The sequence below is a fragment of the Podarcis cretensis genome (assembly GCF_951804945.1).
Source record: "Podarcis cretensis genome assembly, chromosome: 13".
NCBI classification, from domain to species: Eukaryota; Metazoa; Chordata; class Lepidosauria; order Squamata; family Lacertidae; genus Podarcis; species Podarcis cretensis.
In genome coordinates, this window is record NC_137182.1 from 19826834 (window position 1) to 19854179 (window position 27346).

General features: G+C 46.8%; 1 protein-coding gene across 1 annotated transcript in view; it reads left to right on the top strand.

Moving 5' to 3' along the window:
• The window catches only part of PRR12 (proline rich 12), a 47379-nt gene extending 20531 nt beyond the window's left edge, over positions 1-26848 (top strand). Inside the window, exons 5-14 of the mRNA XM_079949187.1 lie at positions 2097-2715; positions 4347-4666; positions 6182-6298; positions 6943-7076; positions 7948-8393; positions 10926-11051; positions 14742-14839; positions 15444-15572; positions 21515-21610; positions 23540-26848. Of these exons, the coding sequence (XP_079805313.1) occupies positions 2097-2715; positions 4347-4666; positions 6182-6298; positions 6943-7076; positions 7948-8393; positions 10926-11051; positions 14742-14839; positions 15444-15572; positions 21515-21610; positions 23540-23680 (2226 nt within the window). The 3' untranslated portion in view covers positions 23681-26848. The remainder of the gene's footprint in view (positions 1-2096; positions 2716-4346; positions 4667-6181; positions 6299-6942; positions 7077-7947; positions 8394-10925; positions 11052-14741; positions 14840-15443; positions 15573-21514; positions 21611-23539) is intronic.
• Positions 26849-27346: the final 498 nt, after the last annotated feature.

Consider the following 27346-nt stretch of genomic DNA (forward strand, 5'->3'; position numbering starts at 1 on the left):
GAGCCCCTTGGCAGGCTTAGCTAGGGATGGCAATAGCCGTCTGGTAGAGGTCGTCTGGTAGCCACCATGTAAAGTTCCCACATTGAGAGCACTCTGGGAAATTAAAATGACAGCACCTTGAACTCGCTCCACCCACCCTCAGGGCCTGCCACTCAAACGAAAAGGGAGATTTTGAGCAGCGAGCCCTTCCCAGGGCGCTGGTGCCAGGCCCGACTTCATGACTCCTAATATCATGCACCTACTCCTTAATACCTTTTCTGTCTCTCCTGAAAACCATGTCACTGCCACTTCTTGAAAAACAGCCATTGAAATGCAGCCAACACACCATGCACATTCAGAGGTGCACAGCATGGACGTTTAGTAGCGTATTCTGACGGTAAAAATATTTGGGTCTTGTGCCCGTAAAAAATTCCTGTACTTTATTGCAAAAAAAGGAACTTACCCAAGAGGCCTTGCTCCTCTTGTAAAATCTTCAGTTTAACAGTGTTCCTATTTGATTCATTAAAATCAATGGTTCCTTGCCTTTCCATTAAATAACCCTCAAGGCAGCTTGCAGTATCAAGCAGAATCATCCTGCTACAAGTCAGGGTGGAGAATTCTGAGAGGCCGACACTCTGAATGGGGCCTGAGTCAAAACAGGCAGCCAGGGCTGCTGAAACAGCACTAAAGTGGTGCGGTCAGAACACTTTATGCCAGACAATAGTTTGGCTTCCACATTCTGCGCCCGCTGAAGCTGCAGTTCACTTTTCAGAGGCAGCCCCATGTAGAAAGCAATACAGTAATCCAATCGGAATATAAGCTAGAGCGTACATCACCGTGGCCAGGTCTTCAGGAAGAGATGCCCCTGGTACGCTATCCCAAGTTGCTGAAATGCTGTTTCCGCCTGCTTGAAATTCAGGAGTAGCGCCAGATCTAGAAGCACTGTACCAGATCAGCAGACCCCCCTGACCAACAGTTCTTCCATCTTGTAGGGATTAAGCTGTGGATCCTTCCACATGTCCAGTCCATCATGGACACCAGGCACTTATTTCAGGACTTCCTCCACCTCCCTAAGGGCAGATGAAATGAGTGGGCATACTGACAGCACCAGCCCAAATCTCTGGAAAGCCTCACTCAGCAGCTTAATACACACATTATGGCAGATGAGATGGGAATTCTTTCTTAAGGACACTGCTCGGAATGCGTTCCTAAAAAAAGAATCCTTTCACCTAGCTGTTTGGTTGTTTTTAAAATCCAAGCGGAGTTTGAAAATAAATAAAATAGCACAAGTAAAATAGCCTTGCAAGCTGTTACTATTTGCACACTTAACATAAGCATGGCTGTTTCTTGGCACAAGAGTTTGGGTTTCTAGAGTGCAGGATGCTACTAGGACAGGATGGCAGGGTTGGTAGATGGTAGGGATCCCAGATAGATGTTTTGGGAGTGTGTGAAACTAGTTCAGTACATTGTGCATGTTTCGAGGACTAGCGAGTGAGGCGAGCTTGCCGGTTGCTAGATCTGTGTGTGAGCAAGCCACACATTTCGCTCAAGCACATAATTCGTTGCTGAATGTGGTACCTAGTGGATTTCAGGTTTTGTTTTTCAAAAATTTGGTTTCTAGTCCTCGTGTGAACGGAGGAAATAGGCTTGTGTCTACAGTGGGGTGGCTTCAAAGCCAGAGATGAGCAGGGTGGGGCTTCCAGTTGGCTATAGGGTGGCTTCCAGTGCCGCACAGAGCTTTCCTGGTGTTCGCTTCCTTCTTATGTGAGCTGACTCCTGGGCATCCTGCAGTTCTCTCACTCTGTTCCCTTTCCATCTGCCACCCAGCTCCTTCAAACCAAAACAAAAAAACCAAGCCAGAGCTCTCAGAAACTCATAATTTTGGAAGCAGGATAAATGGTGAAGATATATGCAAAATGTATCTTTGATTTGGTTGGAAAATGGTGGGTCCAGAAAGCTGGTGAATGGTGAAACCCTAAAAATAAAATAAAAAGGAGAGAGAAAAACGGAGGTCGGTTAAGTCAAGACGCAAAGCCAACATCGGGGGGCGAGTCCAGGAAGTCTCCCTGAGACTCCTCCTCCCCTCCCCCAATTCCTGTCCCTTCTCTTTTCCTCAGATCAAACTTCCAGTCCCCAAAGGTTTGGAGGGGTCTCAGTTGGAGGCTTCCACCCCATCTCATCAGCCCGCTCAAGAGAGCAGTCTGGATAGCAGCCAGACCCGAGAGAAGATCAAACAGAAGATCAAAGAAGTGGAAGAGAAGCAGCCTGAAATGAAGTCGGGGTTCATGGCCTCCTTCCTGGACTTCCTTAAGTCGGGCAAGCGTCAGACGCTGCCTTCCTCTGCCTCCTCCACCTCCTCGGCCGCCACAGTCGGGGCCCCCGGCACGGCGGTTACCATGGTCGCGCCTTCAGGCAGCCCCTCCAAGACGCCCCGTCCCCCATCAGCCACATCCTCGTCCTCCTCGTCCCAGCCGCCGCCTCCCTTCAGCATGGCGCCCCCGATGCTGCCTGGCGGCTTGGATGGGCCCGAAGGGGACCCTGCCGGGCTCGTGATGAGCTGCACCAGCCCCTGCAAGCGGCTGGATGAGGAGCTGAAGCGCAACCTGGAGACGCTGCCCTCCTTCTCGTCTGACGAGGAGGACTCCGTCAGCAAGAACCAGGACCTCCAGAAGAGCATCTCCTCAGCCATCTCGGCGCTCTACGACCCCACCGACCGCAAGGAGGGAGAACCCAATGGTGAGCGCCGGTCCCCTGTCCAAACCTTGAGTTGGGTCCCGGGCCATTGTTTATCTCCTGATTTACATAACCTATCTTGATTTCGGGAAGGCATTAGTTTCTGAGCAGGGTAGACTTCCGTCTGATATTTAGTATGCATTTTTCTCTGCATTCTTTCAACAGTTCTTGCATCCTGAATGTAGACATTCTTCCCGATCAAATGCACACAGCAGTGTTAGAAATTAGGCGGGCGCCAGGCGCGTTTTGCACCTGGCGTGGGTCCAATTGCAACCGCACAGCTTTGGATGCCAGGTTGGCAACCAGGAAAAGCAAAATGTCACTTAGAGAGGGATCTGAAATATTTCTTTGAAGCTTGAATTGACCGTAGTCCTAGGTTTAAGGTGCCATTTGCCGATTACATTATATCTTGAGTTTCTAAACACTGCACACATGCTCCCTTATATTTTCCTAATAACCTGTTTACTTACCAAGTTATGTTTCTCTTTCCCGCAAGACCCATGCGCCACCCTGCCTCAAAATTCAAACTCTAGATAATTGTATGCAGTTTTGATGTGAAGTAAAAAATAATAATCAAGAAAGCCCTGCTCTTGTCCGCATAAAAGGGAACACATTTACTAATCCAGTTCCAGGCAGAAAACTTTCTGGGGGATTTTTATTGGAAAATCAATAAAAATGATTTTTTAAAAAAATTAAACGAAAAAAAAGAAAACTTTCTGGGGGATTTTCCACTACTAAATTTTTCTTCTGAAAAAATGTTTCATTCTGAAAAGAATAAGATAAGGAATACACATAGAAACACAGAATTGTAAAGTTGGAAGGGACTCCAAGGGTCATCTAGTTCCGTTCCCTCCAATTCAGGAATCTCAGCTAGATCATACATAACAGTTGGCCACCCAGCCTCTGATTAAAAGCCTCTGAGGAAGGAGAATCCACGACTTCTCCTGGAATCCTGTTCCGCTGGCATACATCTTAAAGACTGATTAATTTATTAGGGCAGAACTTTTCATGAATTGCAGTCCACTTCATCATATGTGTGAGGTGTGATCCCTAAGTTACAAGTATATATGTGCATGGTTTGCAGGGAGGATTGGTAAATTAAATTCCAAAGTACCCATTTCTTTAATTGATGGATGTAGCTTTGCATCAATAAATACTCCCTGGGCATTTTGCAAGCAAAACAACGCTTTAAAAATACCATGTATAATAATTAAAAACCATCCAAGAAACAAATAAAAAACAGCAAAAAAAGCACACCAGCCAACCCACCCTTTCTGGTGATACAGACAGCATGGCATAGTCCTGATTTAAAACCACAATTAATTAAAAAGCCTAGGGCAGAGGTGAGGAGTCTGTGACCCTACAGGTGTTGCAGGACTACAGCTCCCATCATCCTGACCATTGGCCATTCTTGCTGGGGCTGATGGGAGTTGTAGTCCAACAACAGCTGGAGGACCATATCCCTGGTCTAGGTGAATAAAAAGGTATTTGCCTGAGTCTAGAAGGACTATAGAGAAGGTGTCGGGCAAGACTTTCTGGGGAGACCATTCCCCAGCTAGGAGGCCACTGCTGAGTAAGGTGGATTTCTGTTCTTGCTTGCTTGCTAACCCCTGCCACTTCCCCCACCACCACAGATGTGCCACCCGTGGAGGAGAAAATCCCCAGCCCAGCTCCCTCAGTGGAGGCAGATGTCCAGCCAGAGCTACCCCCGCCGCCCATCTCCCCAGCTCCCTCGCCCAAAGAGGCTCCACCTGTCCCCGAGGAGCCACCTGTTCAGGCATCTCCTGAGCCTGAGGACCCTGAGGACACACGGCCTCTTCACCTTGCCAAGAAGCAGGAGACGGCGGCCATTTGTGGAGAGACGGACGAAGAAGAGGCAGAGAGCGGTGGGGAGGGGATCTTCCGAGAACGCGATGAGTTTGTCATCCGCGTGGAGGACGTTCAGGCCCTCAAGGTGCGTTAAGGAGATATTATTATTATTATTATTATTATTATTACTATTATTACTATTATTACTACTACTACTATTATTAATTTTATTGAGAAAATTTTCAGTGAACAAATAAAGAAGCGAGGAATAAAGCAAGAAAGGAAAAAGTGCTTGAGGTTTTAATACAATATGACATGTTGGTAAATAAGTACTGCTATTACTACAGTCAGTATACAGTTATTAAAGGTAAAGGGACCCCTGACCATTGGGTCCAGTCGTGGCCGACTCTGGGGTTGCGGCGCTCATCTCGCTTTATTGGCCGAGGGAGCCGGCATACAGCTTCCGGGTCATGTGGCCAGCATGACTAAGCCGCTTCTGGCAAACCAGAGCAGCGCACGGAAATGCCGTTTACCTTCCCGCCGGAGCAGTACCTGTTTATCTACTTGCACTTTGACGTGCTTTCGAACTGCTAGGTTGGCAGGAGCAGGGACTGAGCAACGGGAACTTACCCCGTTGCGGGGATCTGAACCGCCGACCTTCTGATCGGCAAGTCCTAGGCTCTGTGGTTTAACCCACAGCACCACCCGCGTCCCATACAGTTATTAGCAAGTCATAATTTTTATAAATGCATTCCAAATAACATTTTATTTATCCATGCACAATCTGCATTGAAAAGCAAGTCTGTTCCTATGTTGCGGGTGGTGCTGTGGTCTAAACCACTGAACCTCTTAGGCTTGCCGATCGCAAGGTCGTTAGTTCTAATCCACCCGACGTGGTGAGCTCCCGTTGCTTTGTCCCAGCGCCTGCCAGCCTAGCAGTTCGAAAGCAGACCAGCTTAGTAGATAAATAGGTACCACCGCAGCGGGAAGGTAAATAGCATTTCCATGCACCAGAAGCTGTTTAGTCATACTGGCCACACAACCCAGAAAAGCTGTCTGCAGACAAACGCTGGCTCCCTTGGCCTGAAAGTGGAGATGAGTGCCGCACCCCATAATAAAATTTGACTGGACTTAACTGTCCGGGCTCCTTTACCTTTACCGTATCTTTTATTCATTGATCAAAGCGGGCCATATTATTATCTTTCTGGGCTTGGAGCAGAAATAAAGCCTTAAAAGCACAGAATGTAAATGACATTTTCAAGTGTTTCACGTATGTCAGTGTCTTGAATTCTTACTCTTGGGTAAGTTTTAGTTTGAGCTTTTAAAAAAAATCATAATAATACTTAAAATCAAAATGTTACATTGGATATCTGACACTAGTTTCCCTTCTGAGGGACTAAGTAGGCTTACACAAGTTGGGCTTATAACCATGTGCTGTAAATCACAAGCGAAGAGGGTTGCTGATGCCCTCAGATTCTGCCTGCAGGCTTTCCATGGGTGTCTGGTCAGCCGCTGTGAGAGCAGGATGTTTGACTAAGTGGGCCTTTGGCCTGATCCAGTGGAGCTTCTTATCTGCAGAGTAGTTGCATCACAGCAGCTAGGCTTGTTTGGGGTTCTTTGCATCCCTGATACCATCACCCCTTTCTCTGCCCTCCTGCAGCTCGCTCTTCAGACTGGGCGGGAGCCGCCGCCAATCTGGCGGGTACAGAAAGCTTTGCTCCAGAAGTTCACCCCTGAAATAAAGGATGGGCAGCGACAATTTTGCGCGACCAGCAATGTAAGTGTCCCCATTGCTCGCTCAGCATGCAAAAAAATGGTACTCTCAGTGAATGTGGGCAAAAAGAACTTCAGAGGTGGGAGGTCTACATGAACTTTATGCAGTTGTATTTGGCACAATGGCTTGATTTCTGGGTTTTAACCACCAGCGCCTCTACGCTGTGGCAGAATTTTTTCCCTATTGCTTTTATTTTATTGATTAGCATTGCTGTGTTAATAGCATTTCCTGATTAAAAGTTTTGATGCAACCCTACTCTGGTATTACTTTTAGCAACAAAGAGTGGATAATAAATATTTAAATAAATAAAGTTGTTGTTGGTGTTGTTAATTGTCTGCCCTTCACATTAAGTTTCCAGGGCAGGTGACGACATTAAAACACAATATTAAAACCTAAAACTGGTGAGGGGCGGACAATTAACAACAACAAGCAACTTCCCTCAACCCCCCCCACCCCCGATTTTATTAAAGTAATAAATAGTAAAGTAAATCCACTTGAACTGACAGATATTGTGGGCGAAGGATTGGGTTTTTCTGCTGTGTATCGCCTCATTATTTCTGGAGGTGGGAAAGAGCTGTGTTGCAGACATTCTCTCCCCGCCATCCCCATTTTGATATTCAATTCCTTCCTTCCCTGTCCCCCCTCAGTATCTGGGCTATTTTGGCGATGCCAAGAACCGGTACCAGCGCCTCTACGTTAAGTTCTTGGAGAACATCAACAAGAAGGATTACGTCCGCGTCTGCTCCAAGAAGCCTTGGCACCGGCCCCTGCAAGCTGTCAGGTAAAGGAGCAGGAAGGGGGGGGGTGTCTCCCATAGGAGAGGCCAATTCCACTCGCAGAGAAGCACCAAAAAGCATTTGAGCCACTTCCTCATGTTGATTTCTTCCAGTTTGTGAAGTGCCCCTTTTCCAGAATTGTGAGTTCGATGGCTGAAAATCACACCTCCCCACAAAAAAACCCCTTCCCTGTATTAAACTGTTCAGGTGACATGCCTGGGGGAGATTTTTCCTCAGATCCTTTACCTCCCCCTCCGCTGCCACCCTCTATTTCTACAGTTATTTTACCTGACACGCGGGAGAGTATTTAGCTCCTCACCTGAAGGAGCAAAGAGCCCAGCCTCTTTGTTTTCTCACCTGCCTAGTCATGAAACTGACTCTGTACCACGCCTCTTCCACCTGTCAAAGGAATGAGCTATTCCAGGCATAGGCAAACTCAGCCCTCCAGATATTTTTTGAGACTACAATTCCCATCATCCCTGACCACTGGTCCTGTTAGCTAGGGATGATGGGAGCTGTAGTCCCAAAACATCTGGAGGGCCGAGTTTGCCTATGCCTGGGGTATACCATGACTGCCCTCCTCACTAGCCTGTGTTTTTCTGTGCCACAGCCTGTTCTCCTCTTGACTCCAGCTTGAACTGTGAATTGGATGGTAGTAAACACTCCTTTTTTTCACAGAATTAACAGTATATAAGGCCGGCCTTGTCCTCTCAGCTCCCCAGCCCTCCAACGCCCCACTTCTCCTTTTCCCTTTAAAGCCTCCCTTGCACCCCAACACACACACACACACACACACACACACACATGCCTCAGCAAACATGTCTCCTGAGGCAGAGCCTGTATTTGGATCTCATGGTTATGTCTGTCCTGCTGCAGGAGACAGAGCCAGCCCAAGGCGTCTGGCCCCAAGACCCCGGTGCAGCCCAAAGTTGAGAAGCCGGAGAAGCTGGAAGTCCCGGAGAAGGCCGAGAAGCCTGAGAAGCCCGAGAAGCCCCCCAAGGCCGAAAAAGCGGACAAAGCCGAGAAGCCCCCCAAAGCTGAGAAAGCGCCGAAGCTGGAAAAGCCCCCCAAGGTCGAGAAGTCTGAAAAGCCCCCCAAGGCGGAAAAGGTGGCCAAAGTAGAAAAGCCCCCCAAGGCGGAGAAAACTGACCCCCCTGTTCCCGTCCCCACAAAAGCTTCCCCAGCCGGCGGAGCGTCGAAACCCAAGCCTAAGCCAGCCAAGGTGAAGGCTGAGCCCCCTCCCAAGAAGAGGAAAAAATGGCTTGCTGAGGCAGCGTCCTCATCTGACTCAGATTCCAGCCCTGACCAGCAGAGCGAGGAGGGTGAGTAGATTGATGCAGCCCGGCATCCATTGGTGCTGGAAGATGAGGCGGTCCTTGAATTGAGTTGTGGGCCCACAGAGAGTTTTTGAGGGGAGAAACTGTCCATGGTAGAGTTGAAGAGAGAGAGCCTTTTGACTTGAAAGCTCAGGGAGAGAGAGAGAGAGAAATCCATGAAGGATTGCTCAGTTGGTTAGAGTGTGGTTCTGATAACACCAAGGTTGCAAGTTCGATTCCCAGAAGGATAAACTGCATATTCCTCCACTGCAAGGGGTTGGACTCGATCAGTGTTTCCCAACCTTGGGTCTCCAGCTGTTTTCGACTACAGTTCTCATCATCCCTGACCACTGGTCTTGCTAGCTAGGGATGATGGGAGTTGTAGTCCAAAAAACAGCTGGAAACATTGGACTAGATGGTCCTCAGGGTCCCTTCCAACCAATTTCTATGACAGCCTGATGTTTGTTTGTTTACTTACTTACTTACCATATATACTTGAGTATAAGCCAACTTTTTCAGCACATTTTTTATGCTGAAAAAGCCCCCCTGGGCTTATAGTCGAGTGGGGGTCCTTTCGGGCTGCTCCTTGCTCCTCCGCCTTTGCCGCTGATCATTCTTCCTCTGCTGCTAGCGCCACCAGCCTCTGCCTCTTGGCAGCACCCTAGGTAGGCAGGGGGACAGGAGGGGCTGGGGGGGGGAGAAGTCCCCTCTGCCGTGTGTGCATGCGTACACATGCACTCCGGCCCACCACGAGGTTTGTGGTGTGGTGAACTGGCTTATACTCGGGTCAATACGTTTTCCCAGTTTTTTGTGGTATAATTAGGTGCCTTAGCTTATATTAGGGTCGGCTTATACAGTGGTACCTCGGGTTAAGTACTCCGGAAATTCGTTCCGGAGGTCCGTTCTTAACCTGAAACTGTTCTTAACTTGAAGCACCACTTTAGCTAATGGGGCCGCCTGCTGCCGCCGGAGCACGATTTCTGTTCTCATCCTGAAGTAAAGTTCTTAACCCGAGGTGCTATTTCTGGGTTAGCGGAGTCTGTAACCTGAAGCGTATGTAACCTGAAGCGTATGTAACCCGAGGTACCACTGTACTTTAGTATATATGGTACTTACTTATTTACTTGCAGCCACTTACTTACTTAGCACTTCAGTTTCCAAGCAGTGTACAATGAGTTTTCAAATAGATACAAAGGATAGAATCTTAGGAACATCTCCCTTCCTTATTACATTTATATGCCGCCTTTTCCTTCCAAGGATCAGAAAGTGGTGTACATGGTTTTCCTTCTCCCCATTTCATCCTCACAACAACCCTGTAGGGTAGGGTAGGCTAAGCGATGGTGACTGGCCCCAAGCTTCACTGCTGAGTGGGGATTTGAACTCCGGCCTCCCAGGTCATAGTCCCAACACTCTAACCATTACACCACACACTGGCTCCAGAGTATTATCTACACTAACCGGTGGCAGCTCTGCACGGTTTCATGCTGGGGACATTCCCCAACCCTACCTGGAGATGTCAGGCATTGAATCTGGGACCTGCTGCATGCAAGGCAGATGCTGTATCACTGAGCAGCTCTTCTCCATAGTTCAAATCTTAGCAGTTTAAATCAGCCATAAAATCAGAAGAGTGCACATTAAGAGACTTGCTGAGATAAAAGTCGTCGCCAGGCGCCTGGAGGTTTGGCAGGGAAGGGCCCACAGTACTGAATACCAGGGGAGCACAACTAACCACAACTCTCTCAATGACCTTGGTGATCAAGCAGGGAGATTAGGCACTGAGCAGTCCTTGAGTTCTCCCTGGATCCAAGTTAAGGGCATTGTAAACAACGTGCGACGAAACTGCAACGGTGGAGCAGGTTTAGAGCAGGTGCAAGGAACCTTTTGCCGTCTGAAGGTTGCTGAACTACACCTCCCACAAGCCCTTGACCTCGCTTGCTGCGGCTGATGCCAGTGGCGTAGCGTGGGTTGTCAGCACCCGGGGCAAGGCAAGTAATTTGCACCCCCTAACCCGTGGATTTGCGCCCCCTAACCCTAACCCCCAGATGTTGCGCCCGGTGCGGCCGGCCCCCCCTGCACCCCCCACGCTACGCCACTGGCTGATGGGAGCTGTAGTCCAATGGTGTCTGAAGAGCTAAAGGTTTAGAGAGCCACACATTGTGTGTGTTGGTGTCTTCCTGGTGACCCTGAAGCCAGACTGAGGGAGATTCTTATAAAGACCTAGATGGTGAGGAGGGAGGAGTAAAAGAAGGAATTCCCCTGTCCCTAAATGGACTTGCCCAGAAAAAAACCACTTTAAAATACTGTTATAAATAAATGAATATGAAAAGTAATATCTGAAGAGCCAGGTTGGGGGACAATTCCGCTGCAGTCAGAATGATAGCTGGACTGTGTTCCCTCTTCTGTTATTTTATTTGTAACATGTTCCTGCCCTTTCATCGTGTGTCGTTTTTGTGTCAGCAGCCTCAGAACGTTTTTAGGAAAGCCCGGGATGTTAGTGCCTTAAATAAATGCTAAGCTAACGCTCCATCTCCTATCTAGAGCGTGTGCCAACGGGCCGTATTCTGAACACGCGAGCCATGAAGGAGATGTACCGCAGCTACGTGGAAATGCTGGTCAGCACTGCCCTCGACCCAGACATGATCCAAGCTCTTGAGGATACAAACGGTGCGCATTCGTGAATGGTGGTATATTGATTGGCCCTGTGGGTCAGTCACCTGCCCCCACAAATGGCAGAGTTTATTTGCTCAAAATTGGCCAGACCTCTGGAGCCCTGTGCCTCCTCCTTTCTTTCTCTGCCGGCAGGGCTGGGCTGCTCATCTCTGTTATGTCATTGTTGGCCTCTTGGAGGTCCAGAGGCTTTTGCTCCCTGTAGAGATGCTTGCTTGGAAAACTCTGAAGCTGCCTGAATGATAGGCGTTCCTTTTCTTTGTTGCCATAGTAAAGGCTGTAAGTTTGCTCTTCTTTCAATATTAAATGCTTTAAGGCAGGGGTTACCAAATGGTGGTCTTGCCTTTAGCTTCATTCAGGAGGCCTGCAGCACCTTATACCTAGGTTGTAGGTTCAACAACAGAATGTCAAGGCACACTTTTTTATATATATAAAAAGAATACAAAGCCGAAAATGAATGAACTGCAGCTAAAAGATTATGTTCATTTTTCATATGGTCTAGTCCTTCCCCTGTCCACCCCTCTAATATTCTTAAAGGTCTCTCCTCCAGTCTCCAGAGAGTAGCTGGAAGTGGAGCGGCAGAAAAAGGTCCTTCTTTCCTTCCACTCTGCAGTTTTAATCTGAAATCGTAGGCGCAGTACTGTGCCCAGAACTCAGAAACTGTTCACGCTAATGAAATTCCCTGTTGCAAAATGTGCCTAGAGCAATGGGAGTTTCGAACACTACCTGCGGCCTGTCTGTGAAGAATGCAGACTGCAGTACAGCAAAATAGAGTGTAAGAAATTAAAAGGCCAATAAGAATACCATTAAGAATTGCAATTGCTACAACGGGCGGGGTGTGTGTGTGTGTGTGTGTGTAAATCATTAAGTGGTCCTTCAAGTCCACCAGCAATTTTCAAGTGATCTGTGAGGTGGCGGGTGGGTGGGTGGAGTTTGGAAGCCACTGTTTTAAGGCCTAGACCAGCTACTTAGCTGATACCTTTGTGGGTCGTTGTTGTTTTAATAGGTTTACTGTTGTAGAATTGACTCAAGAACCTCTACATCTCATGGGCTGCCTTGGTGTTGCATTGCAGTGAAGTTACTGTTTATAAACAAACAATAAGCCTTTTTTGTAAATAACTAATAACAAGTAAAAAATGATTTTAAAATACAGTGGTGCCCCGCAAGACGAATGCCTCGCAAGATGAAAAACTCGCTAGACGAAAGAGTTTTCCGTTTTTTGAGGTGCTTCGCAAGACAAATTTCCCTATGGGCTTGCTTCGCAAAGCGAAACGTCTTGCGAGTTCTTGCGAGTTTGTTTCCTTTTTCTTAAAGCCGCTAAGCCGTTAATAGCCGTGCTTAGCAAGACGAAAAAACCGCAGGACGAAGAGACTCGCGGAACGGATTAATTTCGTTTTGCGAGGCACCACTGTACTGCATAAAGATGCCAGATTTCACACTGCGCAGCAGCCTTGTAAACAATCCCACAAAATGTACTAGTCCACGTAAAATGTTTTACTAGCCTGCTAGGGGCTTCCTGAGAAGGGGACTGGGGTCTCTGTTCATCCTCCAGCACCTCTGCATTTTTATGCAGGAGGAAGGTGGCTGTTAGTATTTGTAATGTAGTGTCATTGGGAATGTATTTCACAAAGAATAGATGGTACTGTCATTGGGAATGTATTTCACAGAGAATAGTTGGTGCTAGAGAAAGGAGGTGGCAGTTGGAAATTGGCAGTTGGGGTTTGGTTGGTTACTCTGCTAGTTCTCTCTTGACTGAGAGTGAGAGGTGTGGGGACTTCATGCAGACGCTGTCTGGAAGAGTTTGTAAATCATGCTGACAGTGGCTCCCCTCCTTTGCCGGCCTTCTTCCACCACCGCCATCATCATCAGATACTTGTTTGCATGCCACTTTCCCACCAAATTCTGCCTGAACAAATTAGCATGACCACTCAAAATGCAGAAATTGCTCCGTTTGGTAGGCGCAGAGGCAGGACAGAGAGATCCACTCCTCGTCTACCAGCTCACTCCCTCACATTAAATTTCCATGTCGCCTCTGGCTACCAGGCCTGTGCTTCAATCCAAAGCTGTTGCACAGTTTAATCACAGCTTTGACCTCTTGCAGGTTAAAGCCTTATGCTTCTCTGGGGTTGGAAATGAGAGATATGTTGCCACAGCTTCTCAGGGGAATCAAAGCACTAAATACCAGGAGACAAGAAGAGACAGTTGAATAGGGTTGGCGTTTTCCTTAAAGTGAAATGATTCTCTTATTAATGTGTAGCACAAGCAGCTCCTTTCAAGGAAGTCACATCCTACCCAGGAGTTCTCGCACCATCAGAAAGCAAATGCGGCATTTTAAATATTTTTCTGTGACTTCCCCTTCTCCGCACAATTCTGGCTGCAGAAAATTGGATCCCCTTAGTGCAAAATGCTAGACATTTCTGGCTTTAGTCACAGGTTTGTTTGTGTTTGATACTTGTTAAGGGCCTAGAAAAATTACTTAGTGAAAACTACAGTAACATTTTAAAATATACCAGTGTAGAGATAGATAATTTATTACAGTCAGAGACCAGCTGATATAACACACTTGGGGATACAGTCACAGAAGGAAAACAAACAATTAAAACAATTAAAACCCTTCTGAGTAATACCCCTCCCCACCTTCTCACTATATAGAAGGGTCTGGTGACTTCTGTTTCAGTGTATCTGAAGAAGTGTGCATGCACACGAAAGCTCATACCAAGTACTAACCTAGTTGGTCTTTAAGGTGCTACTGGAAGAAAATTTTTTTATTTTGTTTTAATTAAAACAATGTACAACAATAAATTTAAAATTTATAAATGCGATAAGCATATAGACACTTAAAACTTTAAGATAAACTACCGCAGGCAGCTGACCCAGAGTCATCCATGGAACCGAGTTTGGGGATTTTCTTAAGGGACTAGCTTGAGTCAGGAGATGGTCTGCGCCTACAGAATCTGGCAACCAACAGGGTCGTCTTCTGATCTTTGCCTAACAGGAAAAGGTCAAATTTTTGCTTTTCCGGGAGGTCAGCGAGCCTCACCATTAGGGGATCAATGGTCTTACTATGTGCCTCTTCATAAAAGGAACACCTAAAGAACAAGTGCTCTGGGCTTCCTATCTCCCCCAATGAACAGGCGCAAAGTCTCTGAGCGTATGGAACTTTTTTAAAGGCTCCTTCCAGGGCCGGCGAGGGCAGAGCCGAGTTCTGGCGAGTGTAAAGGCCCTTCTTGCATTTTTTACCAGTGTATGATAAGAGCCCACGATAAATATGAAATCCAAGCCACTACCTCCCCATCCTGATTTACAAAGCTGCAACCAAATTAAAATATAAATTGGCCTTTGCCAAGCATGTGCTGGCTGGGGCTGATGTGAGTTGTAGTCACCATCTTTGGGCAAAGGGTCATATAAATCAAAGGAGTTAAAAACGTGACCTAAGAGCAGCGAGGAAAACTACAAGAGCTACGCATTGAGATTATTCATTTGCTTTAAGGAAACACCAACCAAAACATGGTTTTTAAAGCCCTGGGAGGTTAGAAAAGTCTTGGATGCTGGAAAGAACACAGTGTGGGTGTTAGGCAAGCTTCCGCAAGGAGTGCTCCATAACTGGGGGCCAAAACTGACCAATGAAATACCCACCAAGGACACTGTGTGTGATGCTTAAAATCTCTTTTGTCAATCCTCCCCCAGATGAACTTTATCTTCCGCCCATGCGAAAGATTGATGGGATATTGAACGATCACAAGAAAAAGGTGCTGAAGAGAGTATCTCTTAATCCGTCGCTACAGGTATGGAAATGGGGCAAGTGGAAAATGTTTAACTCTTCGCCCCACACCCTGCCTGAGATAGCCTTATGTAGAAATGCCTATTTTAGATATGTAGTTTTCTCTATTGCTAAGGCCTGTCTTGGATACTTCCTTCCAATTTACCTTCACAACAACCATGAGAGAGTGAAGGCCGGAAGATTTGTCGTGCCACCGTGGCTTAGGTGAGGGTTCCCCAAATTTCTGAGTTCATCAATGCCATTGAGGAGCTTATAAAGTTGTCATTGACCCCTTAGGAGTGCAAACGAAGTAAAGTCAGGGAATATCTGTGTATAATCAGCATTTGTTAATCCTCAATCAGCATTACTAAGCTTCATAAAAATTAAAAATAAAGAAATAAAACGTGAAAATAATGACACCAGTCTTTTCATTTAGCAACATGGCCTGAGATACTGTTATGTTATATTGGTATCTTACTCGATACAGAGGCTCATAGTTCCTAATTACATTTTTAGCACTATACCACATAAACTACCTCTGGCCCTTTTTGACACAGGAGGTCAGTCTGACAGCCGCAGGTTAGGTGAAATCTGCTGTCTCACAGTGAATATTTTTGTCCGTAATCCAGGAGGCTCTCCACACGTTCCCCCAACTCCACACCGAGACGTGCGACACCACAGTCAAGTTGCGCCTAGGCGGCGAACCTTACAACCGCAAGACACTCAACAAACTCAAGAAGAATGTATCCAAACAGCAGGTAGGTGGGAGCCAAGATGGAATCAAGGACCTGCAGCAAACTGATCAACACTGAGTACGGTTCTAGATGCTGTTTTTTTGAGTGGGAGAGAGAGTCCCTCTCTTCCTGTTTGATCCTCTCAGCCCTGTGAGGTAGACTTGAATCAGAGAGAGAGAGGGAGGCTCAAGGTCACCCAGGGAGAGCTTCATAGCTGAACGAGGATGTGAACCTGGCTCTCCCCACTCCTAGTCTGAATCTCTACCAACTGTAGCATATTGGCCACGTTTGCGTGCCATGGTAAAATGTAAACCATAGCTTACTGTGCCCGAATGAATCACTCTGCTCCTCCTAGCTTGCAGGAGGCAAACTACAACTACTGGCTTAACGTTAGGCCCAAACCAGGGAACGTGGTTCATGTCACTCCTAGCAAATCACAAGTAGTACGTAAGGAGCAAACCTAGGCTACAAATTGTGGTTTGTTGGGAGTGGAACAAGTCATTATCCCTGGTTCAGACAAAACATTAAGCCAGGGGGCTGTGGTCTGTTTCCTCTAGAATAATAGAATTAATAATAGAATTAGATTAATCGTAATAGAATTATAACTTCCAAGAAAAGTCTTAACAGTTCAAATATTCATCCAAGAGAAGAGAATATTGACGCTGTTTAAAGCCATGCCATGGTCTCTGCCTGCCTCTCCTTCTCTTTATTTCCCTCCCCAGCTCTCTTGCTCTCCTGTTACTTGGGTATGGTAGTTCTGTTATGTAGAGTGCTAAAAAAGGTAAAGGTACCCCTGCCCGTACGGGCCAGTCTTGACAGACTCTGGGGTTGTGCGCCCATCTCACTTAAGAGGCCAGGGGCCAGCGCTGTCCGGAGACACTTCCGGGTCACGTGGCCAGCGTGACATCACTGCTCTGGCGAGCCAGAGCCGCACACGGAAACGCCGTTTACCTTCCCGCTGGTAAGCGGTCCCTATTTATCTACTTGCACCTGGAGGTGCTTTCGAACTGCTAGGTTGGCAGGCGCTGGGACCGAGCAGCGGGAGCGCACCCCGCCGCAGTAGAGTGCCAGGGATGTCTAATGAAGATTTTTCAGCACCCTCCCAAAAACGCAGTTGCCCAGTGCTTGGAGTGCAATCTCACATCAGTCGCTCTTCCTTCCTGTGTCTGAAGGCATGGACAGAAAACTCTGAATGGAAACCATGCAGTGTCTTATGCAAGAGACAAAAGAGGGAAACCAGGAAGTGCAGAAGCGCAATCCCTAAAGGCCCTAACTGGAATTGAGGGGAGGGAGATAAAACCTCCCATTTTAGCAAATGAGAGGGCCCTACGCTCCCATCAGTGAACAAAATGGAAATGGAGAGTGTTGACTTTTCTTTCTCACTTAATCAAGAAAGCCAGTTGGGCAAGGAGTGCCCCAAAAGAGGTTCTGTGCCCAGACAGTGCACAATCTGGAACACCAACTTAACATTTTAACAGAACTTTTTATGTTGCCCATCTCCCAAAGGAGGCCTTTGTTTTATACAAGCGGGTCAGCTCTGTAGTGGAGCACAAAGGTGTGAAGTACAAAGTCCATCCCAAAGACCTGTTGTTATTTCTTCACCCCACCCCAGCGGTGCACAGCTCAGCAAAGCTGACAGTGTGATGGCTTGCCTTCCATCAGCAATTCCACCACGATGGATTTTTAAACCATCAGCATGCAAGTCTTCAGCTACCCAGGCTACAGGAGACTCCCTTCTTCTAACCAGCAAGCAATGATGATGGTGGGATCTCTAGTTCCTCATGCCTTTGTGCTGTAAAAATTCAGAGCATGGCATGCATCTCAGTCTAGGGATGGACAAACGGGCTAAGTCTGTTTTCCTCTGTACCTGCATGTGCACAAAAGTGAGTGCACCGTTCTGGTTCAGTGTACATATTTTAGGGGAAATTCTGCAGCCATTTCTCCCCTGCGTAATGTACCCAGGGGAGCTCACTCCAAACTAAGGAGCAGACAAAATCCTCCCTCTTCATACCACTCTTTTTCTTGGATGCAACCAGACTGTGTTAACAAAATTAATAGCATCCACATCCTGTGCTGCAGTGCTTGTATTTGGAAGAAAAGAGGCATGAAAAATTCTAAAATATGCTATTTTGATTACACACCAGGAACCCACAGTGTGTTAAAACATATTTATATTTTTATTTTGGAAATGAGAACCGTTGAGCACTGCATCTTCAAACCACAGAACTCTAAGGAATTTATCATTTAGTCTGCATCTCTTATTTCCGGCTCTGAGGAATTAAAACATCCTCACGGGAGCATATGTTCAGAACTCACCACTTTCAGTTTTGAAAAATAAATAAGGGGTTTTTGCAAACCTGAATATAGTTCTTCCTCACCATTCTCGTTCTTGGTTTCGGCCACAAGAATGCCTGTTGGGTTTCTTGCTGCTGTTGTCGTTTTCTGCTCTTTGGTGCCTGCGAAAGTAGTATGATCATAAGAACCTAAGAAAAGGCTGCCTGATCAGTCCTGTTCTCACCATCACCAACCAGAAGTCTGTGGGAAAGCTCTCATTTTTTTTCTTTATTCTTTTTTGCATGGGAAGCATGCAGTCTTAAGAAAAATGGACAACGGAAGGAAAAGAAGGTGAAATTCAATGAAGCAACAGCAGCTGTCAAGGCTAAGAGAGGGTTAAGAAGTTCAGAACAGGCCTTGTGGGAGGGAAGGTGTTCTGGAAGGGTGGTGGGCGGCTCGGCATAGAGACAAGAAGGCCGTTTCCATCGTAGGGAGGGAGGAACTACATCGCAGGAGAGGGGAAGAAGGCAGCCTTGGAGCAGATTATGATCTGTGGTGTGTGCCAGGAGAGGGGAATAAAGGGAGGTGAGTTAGGAAGCATGGGCCTGATGGACACATGGAAGAGGATAAGCTGGATTGCACCACTTCAGATGGCAGGCAGAGATCATATTGTTGGAATATTTCCCTTCATAAGAAAATTCCCTGCAGGTAAAATAACTAATTAGGGAAACCGGATTCTAGTTCACCCCTACTGCCTTTCCACTTACAGGGAATTGTTTCATTTTTGAAAAGTTGGGAGGGGTTTGAATATTATTATCAATTAAATTCATTAATCTCTTCCTATGAAGCATCTCAAGGCAATTTCACAGTACAATGAAAATATGTATAAAGCAATTGCATATGTAAGAACTGTTGCCCCAATTGCATAAATAGAAGCAGTTTGAAATCCAGTACAGATACAAACTGAAGTAAAAAAACAACTGCTTGAAAGTTTTGTTGAAAGAGGAAAGTCCTCAGCAGATGCTTCCCAATAAGTAATAGGAGATAGTTCCAAAGGAAATTTGATGTCACCCCCCACTCCAGTCTGAAACATCCTATGAAACCACCTTTGAGTTCTGCTATTTAAATCCCTTGTCATTCTGCTCATTTCAGGCCTTGGTCAGGGTTAGGGAGGTGGAGAATCTTGAATACTGACTATCTGTAAGCTAAGGCAGCTATCACCAGCCTTTTCGGACCAGTAGGCACATTCCTAATCTTGTGTGATTGCTGTGGGTGCCAGTCACAAAACGGCTGCCATGGAGTATTGCAACATGGCTGCCAAGGGGTGTGTGACATAACACAATATTGTCACCGCTGCTGTTTCCCACCCCTAGTGGGGAGTCAGCCGTGTCCTGCTAGGCCTGATTGTGGAGGTACAGCTGTTAAAGGCACAAAACCTTAAAACAAAGCCTAGACTGCTTTCCAGCACCTGCTTACCTGGCAGTAAAGGTAAAGGGACCCCTGACCATTAGGTTCAGTTGTGGCTGACTCTGGAGTTGCAGCGCTCATCTCACTTTATTGGCCGAGGGAGCCAGCGTACAGCATGTGGCCAGCATGACTAAGCTGCTTTTGGCGAACCAGAGCAGCGTACGTAAACGCCGTTTACCTTCCCACCAGAATGGTACCTATTTATCTACTTGCACTTTGAGGTGCTTTCAAACTGCTAGGTTGGCAGGAGCAGGGACCGAGCAACGGGAGCTCACCCCATAGCAGGGATTCAAACCACCGACCTTCTGATTGGCAAGCCCTAGGCTCTGTGGTTTAACCCACAGCGCCACCAGCATCCCTTACCTGGCAGTAAGCTGCATTAAAAACAGAGAGACTTACTTATGAAGTACACCTGTGTGCCCTTGTATTGTAAGTTAACCATAAAAGGAATTTTTAAGGAGTACCTGCACAGCAGGAGACACACCTGAGCCACTCTGTCAATATTTCACGTTTTGCATTTGCCATTTTTTTCTTTTTTGCATGGGAAGCATGCAGTCTTAAGAAAAATGTGCAACAGAAGGAAAAGAAGGTGAAATTCAATGAAGCAACAGCAGCTGTCAAGGCTAAGAGAGGGTTAAGAAGTTCTGAACAGGCCTTGTGGGAGGGAAGGTGTTCTGGAAGGGTGGTGGGCGGCTCGGCATAGAGACAAGAAGGCCGTTTCCATCGTAGGGAGGGAGGAACTACATCGCAGGAGAGGGGAAGAAGGCAGCCTTGGAGCAGATTATGATCTGTGGTGTGTGCCAGGAGAGGGGAATAAAGGGAGATGGGATTCTTTAATAGCTGCACTTACGGTTAAGTAGTATTTTCAGAAAACGACTTCTAGGGAATGCATGATCTCAGACGAACCCACCACAGGAAAGCTGTATCCTGGTTGCTAGGTAAAAAGAAAGGGCTGCTACTAAGGACTACTAGAAAATAGGAGAGAAGCAAGAAATTGCACTTAAAGGTGGGGAGGAAGGGTGGCAGGGCGGGAATAGAAGCTCTTTAGGACCCCAGGAATTCCTCTTGCCTGTCGTCCAAGCTGCTCAGTTATCAATCACAGCTCTTAACTTCATTCATTGGCTAATGACTCTGAAAGGCAGGCTGGCTAATTTCACATAAACTGATTAGGGTACTTGTACATTTTTTAAAAAAACGAAGTTATTATATTGAGATGTACAGGACTTGATGGATTGTTTGAACGAAAGACTTTGTTCCGATATGCAAGACTAGATGCCAGGCCAAGACCAGCCAGCCCCTATAGAAGGAAGAAGCTTGGCCAAAGAACATAAAGAAGAAAATATAGAAGATTGGCAAAATAAATTACTGAACTATGCAGGACAAATTACTACAAAAAAGGGCAATTGTTCAATGCATATTTTTTTAAGCTTTGTGTACAGATTTTTACATTAGTGTAACTTTTAAAAGTCACTTGTAATAAGATGGTGAAGGTTTTAAAATTGGATTGTTAAGTATATAAGGTTTTATGGTCTTGCTTAAGCAAGTATATTATAATGGAACCAAGAGGGGAAGTGGAGGGAAGTTGACTGAAAATTTATGGTTTAATTTGGTTATGATCTTTTCCTGTTTTTCCCCGTATTGTTATTTTTGGAAAATTAATAAATTGTTATCAAAAAAAGGGGGGTACTTGCACATTTTGCAGCATAGCTTTCTTTCTTGGAGGGCTCGAGACTTTCCTTTTCTAAGACATTTCAGAGTCTGGAGTCCCTTCCAGAGGGGACCAGTGAAGGCCTTTGCAGGCATCATGGGTTGGCAACCTCTGGGCTGAGGGGTAGCCCTTCAAAAAGTTGCTGGGACTCCAGTTCCCATCATCCCTGATGATTGGCCACGCTGGCTGTGGCTGATGGGTGTTGGAGTCCCACAGCAACCGGAGGGCACTGCATTGACTTACCGCTGCAGGAAGTTCCGGGCGCTGAGGTGAAGATGCCATAACAACAGGAGGGAGAAAATTAACTTTGCAGAGGCAAAAGGGGAAGACATGGCTGCGAGGGAAGAGATAGTAATGAGCAAGGGCAGGCGGACTTATTGATTATTGTGAAACAGGGAGGGAACGGTATGATTCTGAGCTACTTCGGGTAGGTGAAATGGAGGAGCTTGTGAGCAGTGGGCTGTGATTTCTTGTAAGTGATTTCTCCCTGTTATTTCTTCACCCTTATTGCTGACAGGAATTCAGTGTGGAGGTGGAGAAGTCCTTTTTCTACACTCTGTACCATTCCCTTCACCACTACAAGTACCACACATTTCTGCATTGTAAGGATGAGGTGAGTAAGAACCGTATCATTTTACATCTGTCACCTGGGATCCCTTTTTTCTACGGATAGAACCCCCCCCCCTCCTGTAAAGAAGTGAGGAGTGGGCAGGTCTGAGGTGAAATCCAGGCCGCACAAACTCCTCTGTCTTGGCTGTGCTTATTTGGCACAATGAAAACACGTCATTGCACAAATAATTCCGGAGGTTGTTGCACAGAGACGCTGCTGCATTCTCTGGGAGACAGGTGCTCTTGGGGGGAAATGGCCAACCAAGGCGACTGGAAACTTGTTTCTTAATTTTTTAAAAAATTGATTTTTGTGGCAGCTGGGCTTTCTGGAATACCTTGGTTATGCTAGCCTTCTTAGGGGCAGGGTGTCCCTTGCATTGAGGAGAAAGAGATCAAATTGCAAGGCTCAGCCAAACTCATGGAGCTGTTTGGTGGGGTGCATTCTTCCAGGTTCCCATTGCAACGTAGAATCATAGAACTGTGGAGTTGGAAGAGACCCAGAAGGTCATCTTTCCCAACCCCCTGCAGTGGACACTTTTTGACCAAAGTGGAACTCAAACCCACAATCCTGAAATTAAGAGTCTTATACTCTACTGACTTATCCATGGTATTCAGTTAAAGTTTACTCAGAGTTAGACCCATTGAAGTTAACGAACACGGCTAAATTACAGTGGTGCCTCGCAAGACGAAAAGAATCCATTCCGCGAGTCTCTTCGTCTAGCGGTTTTTTCGTCTTGCGAAGCAAGCCCATTGACGGATTAGCGCTATTAGCGGTTTAGCGGCTTTTAGCGCCTTAGCGGCTTAGCGGCTTAGAAAAAGGGGGGAAAGGGGGGGAAAACCCGCAGGAACTCGCAAGACATTTTCGTCTTGCGAAGCAAGCCCATAGGAAATTCGTTTTGCGAAGCACCTCCAAAACGGAAAACTCTTTCGTCTAGCAAGTTTTCCGTTTTGCGAGGCATTCGTCTTGCGGGGCACCACTGTAGTTCCATTAATTTCAGTGGTTCTATTTGAAGACAACCTAGTTGAATGCCAAAAAAAATTCCCCATTGTCTTAACCCATAACAGTGTGAGTTGACAACAGTATGGTTGGTGATACTGTGAGATGTCTCCTCAGTCCTTATGGTAGAACTTTGAGCTTTCACTCTTATACTGAGGATGATGTATATATACTGCAGGGTGTGCAGATCATAGAGGTGCAAAACCTGGAATTGGGTTCAGAATTCAGCTACTATTTTTAGGGGGGGAAAGTTGATTGTCCCTGTTGTTGCAAATATATCCTTGTAACTTTGTGATCATGGCCTAGTAAAATCTAAAAAGCCAGAGAGGTGGTAGGATAGGATTTCCAGTGGCTAGAGGGATCTGCCACGGGTGGTTTGCATTACATTTGTACTACTCCTGTATCTAACAAATCAAGAATGAACTTGTGCATTGTAGGGGATTGAAGTAGATGATCCTCAGGGACCCTTCCAGCTCTACAATTCTATGATTCTATGAAATTATTGTGGGGAGTGGGGAATGGCATGAAGGTGCTTAACTCATACGGGTGCCTTCCATACCAGCTTTTCAGTGCTTGCTGAAAACTTTTCTATTCCCCCAAGCCTGTGCAGACAATCAAAAGCACACAACGGTCTCTTGATGTTTGCTTTCAACTTCCTTTTGCTTCTAACTTGTTTATGACTTTATTGCTTGACTATGTTTTTATGGTGCTGTAAACCACTGTGCTAAGTTTTTACGACACAGCGCTATATAAATATTTCTATAAACAAACCAAACACAACTTCGCTTTCTTCGGGTTGCAGAATTTGGTTTGCCTGGTTGCGGAATCCGTTTGTTTTCATAAGTCCCGTGCTGCCCACATGTGTGCGCGTAATGAAGCCTCTTAGCTAACGTTTTGTCCTTCTCTTGGGGGGCGGGTGGGGCTCTCCTTCTGCAGACAACGGCGATCGAGGGTCAGGATGAGGACCTGGGCCAGGAAGAAGTGGTGCAGCAGTGCATGCGCAACCAGCCATGGCTGGAGAAACTGTTTGACTCCTTCAGCGAGTTGCTGACTCAGGCACAGAGCAAATGTGCGTGACGCAGCCGCCAGAGCCACGCCCCGGGAGGGGCCACCTAACGCCCGCCCCTCTGCAGAGCCAGAGCAGGAAGTGGGGAGAGGAAGGTCGAGGGGTACCATCGCAGGCAACGAGTTCAGACTCAGCTTACCATCACCACCACCACCACCCCTTCCCTTTTCAGGTTTTATTTTCTTTTTTAAAAAAATCAGGAACTGGGATGCGCCTCTTCATTTTTATTTTTGGTGGTGGGGTGCGCGGGAGGTTTGTGATGGCAGAGAGCACACGTTGAGGAGGGTTCTCATCAGAACGAGCGGATGGCTGGACAGCCCCCTTTCCCCTTTGCCCTGGCTGTACAGAGAAATATTATTTATATATAAATGTATAAATGTCTAATTGGAGCAGCCTCGCCCCCTGCTCTGGGGGGGGACTGAGAGTAGGAGAACCCCCATAGGAAGGTCAGAGGAGTCTTGGTGCCGGGATCTGGAGCTTGTGGGGATGGGATCCAGGAGCCGTGGGTTTCATCGGGGTGACGGGGTGGGAATGGGGACGCGTGTGTTTTGGTGGGCAGCGTGAATAAACACATACAAGAGGGTCCAGGGTACCATCCTGCATCTTGTCCATCAGGAACCTCTCCCTAGGGAAAGCCGAGTGTGTGTGTGGCAGGGGGTGTATTTGGCCACCCTTAGCGCAGTGCCCAGATCCTTTTACCCACAGTCTGACGAGGCAATGAGACCCCACTTCCTCTCCCTGCCAGTAGACAACTCTCATCCCATCTCTGCCAAATAAACTGTTGCTTTGAGTTGAGGCTGGGGAGAGGCACTCCACTCACACACTCACAGCGGTTGCCTCTGTTATTGCTTCCAACAGGAATATTTATTGCCAAGTTGCTCCCTTCCCAACCAAGCGGTTGCAAAGAGCCACCCCCCCAACCCACTCCCGCAGGCTGTCTCTGGAGCACCTTCCTTCTTCACTCAGACATTTTCGTGGGGGCGATTGCTGCTGGTGGACCTGCTACGAGCCACTCTCCCCCCTTCTTTTCTTTTTGCCCGCTGAGTTTGGGGTTCTAGCTCTTTGGGACGTGTGGAGCATCTCCCCACCCATAACCCTTCTGAATAGGTAACCATAATTGGGGGGCATAGCGACACCCATAGCAACCTGTCTGTATCAAGGCTCCGTAAATCTCTCTCCTTCCCATCCCTACCACTTTCCCCCATTTTTTTAAAAAAGACTGTTCAGACTTTCTCAACTGGCCCTCACACGGATCACGGAAAGGGGTGCACTAGGCTGTAGTTATGTCCCTCTGTGCTTTTCTTAGAACTGAGCTCCTTTGAGGAAAGGATAATTCCCTTCCACCCCCTTCCTCGTGATGTTTGACAAGGCAGGATTCTGCTCCCCATCCCTCCCCTCAGCTGTATATACTGTATAGGATAAAAAGTCTATGTATCATATTGTATTTGACTAACTTGAACTTAACGATACGCAGGAGTTTCTCTCTCTCTCTCTTTCTCTCTCTCCTCACCTGTAGCTGTGACGTTATTTGGTTTGGACTGAAACTTTTCATTAGGAGGTCGTTATTATTATTATTTTTAATCACCATTATTGTTGTTGTTGTTATTGAGGGGGAAGGGAGATTCTGTGTCCCCCCACCCCGCAGCCTCCTAAGCAAAGATCCCTCTCTAACCCTGAGCTGAAATGCTAAAATAAACTCTCTTTAGATAGACAATTAGGTCCTTGCCCTGTTTCACACACTTTCCGCTCGCAGCCCAGCCCGGTCATCCAGCCAGCCTCTCTCATATATCACCCATAGCCCAGCCAGTTAACCAGTTTCCACCTCGGCATGTTTTCTCCTTTGGGTTTTCCTAGTGACCTCCCAGATCCATCTCACATCTCCACGTAGATTCCCCTGCTAGATCAGATTCCTCCCCCCCCCAACCAACGTCTACCTCATTCCCACTCCCCGAGACTACTTCTGATTTCTCTGTACCAGCCCGGTCTCCCCGCGGTTCTGTTTTTGTTTCTTCTTTGCTTTTCTCTACCGTCAAAAGGTTGCAGGTTTGATCCCCATATGGGGCAGCTGCATATTCCAGCATTGCAAGCGGTGCTGAAAGCACCCACCCACCGGTTTGATTTTTTTTTTTTTTAATCATGGTTCCCACACACTTCCCATGGAGGAAGTGCAAAAAGGTACTCTAGGGTGGAGGAGAAAACAGATCCCACCTCAGAAGAGGGGTTGGTCCATCCATTGCCCCAGCAGAGCTTCTTCAGTTAAGTTTCTGGACAGCACAGAAATGTGTTGGGGGCCCATCTGGCTGTGTTAGATCAGGGTCCCTTATATATACACAACTCTCCACATCCCCCTGGATCCTACCCTTTCCCCTTAATTATTTATTGTGGATGAGTAGAGGTTGGCAAGTGTGATTGTGAGAGTGAATGGAGGGGGGTGGAACTTGGTGTACATGAGCTCCACTCAAAATGGAGTGTTTTTAAAGGGGGGAAGAGGGTTGACTGGCTACCTTTTGGATATTTTAAAAGCTTGCAATTTAGTTTTTAACAGCTTTTCCCCTTGCAAACCCGGTTTACTGATAGCTGTTGGGCTTTAGAGGCGAAGGACTGTAGCTTGAACCTGTGTGTGGAGGTGGGGTTAGTAAGTTGAACATGGGGTTTGGGAAACGAAGGGATGGGGGGACATACACGTGGTTTGTTTTCGAGGGGCATTCAGAGCCTCGATACCTCCTGGAACGAGACTTGCACCATCAATTTCATGCAAAATTTTGCTAAGGCATTTGCCCCCTGGATGGCGGGGCCAAGCAGCCCAAACCCTGTGCACCAGAATTGGAAGGGCCCAGCTCAGAGTTGTTTAAGAATGTGTGTGTGCACACACACACAAACACACCCCACAGCTTCCTGTGACGAAAAGACTTCTCCTCCTCCTCCCCTACCCACCCCAAATTTGGATCTTGGAAGGCCCCCTTTTTTACGATGTGTATTTCTGTGTATCTTGTTCGCGCCTCAAGGGTATTGTTCTGAGATAATGGGATTTGTGTTCTGTATTATTGGATGTTCCTATATATTTTTATTGTTTATTATTAGTGTCTGAGACGTTTTTTTCTCTCAATATGTAAAACTCACATTGTATACTGTGTACACAAACAAAATGACAAAAAACACTTTTCTTTGCAAAAATCAAATGCCTGCTGTACAGCTTTATTCCTTGTTTTTGGGGTGGCAGGGGAGAGTTCATTTGCAGTGAGCAGTTTGGACAGTGAGAGACACCCAGGAGACCTGGCTTCCTAATTCTAGACCAGGTGCTGCCAGAGCCACCCAGATGTTGCAGAACTACAACTCCTTGGTGCAGTTGAGAGTTTTAGTTCAGCAACATCTGGAGGGCCAAAAATTTCCCATGTCCTAGAGGTTTGTCCCCCACTGAGGTCCCCCATTTTGGTTCGGTGTCTGCCTAATGGAACGCACCACCTCTGGCGTAAATAAAGCAATCTAAGTCCGTTTAGACAAGGGTTTCCCAAACTCAGGTCTCCAGCTGTTTTTGGACTATAACTCTCATCATCCCTAGCTAGCAGGACCATTGGTCAGGGGTGATGGGAACTGTAGTCCAGAAACAGTTGGAGACCCAAGTTTGAGGAACTGGTTTAGACTTTGGAAACCCCATTCCTTGCTCCAGATAGGTTTTT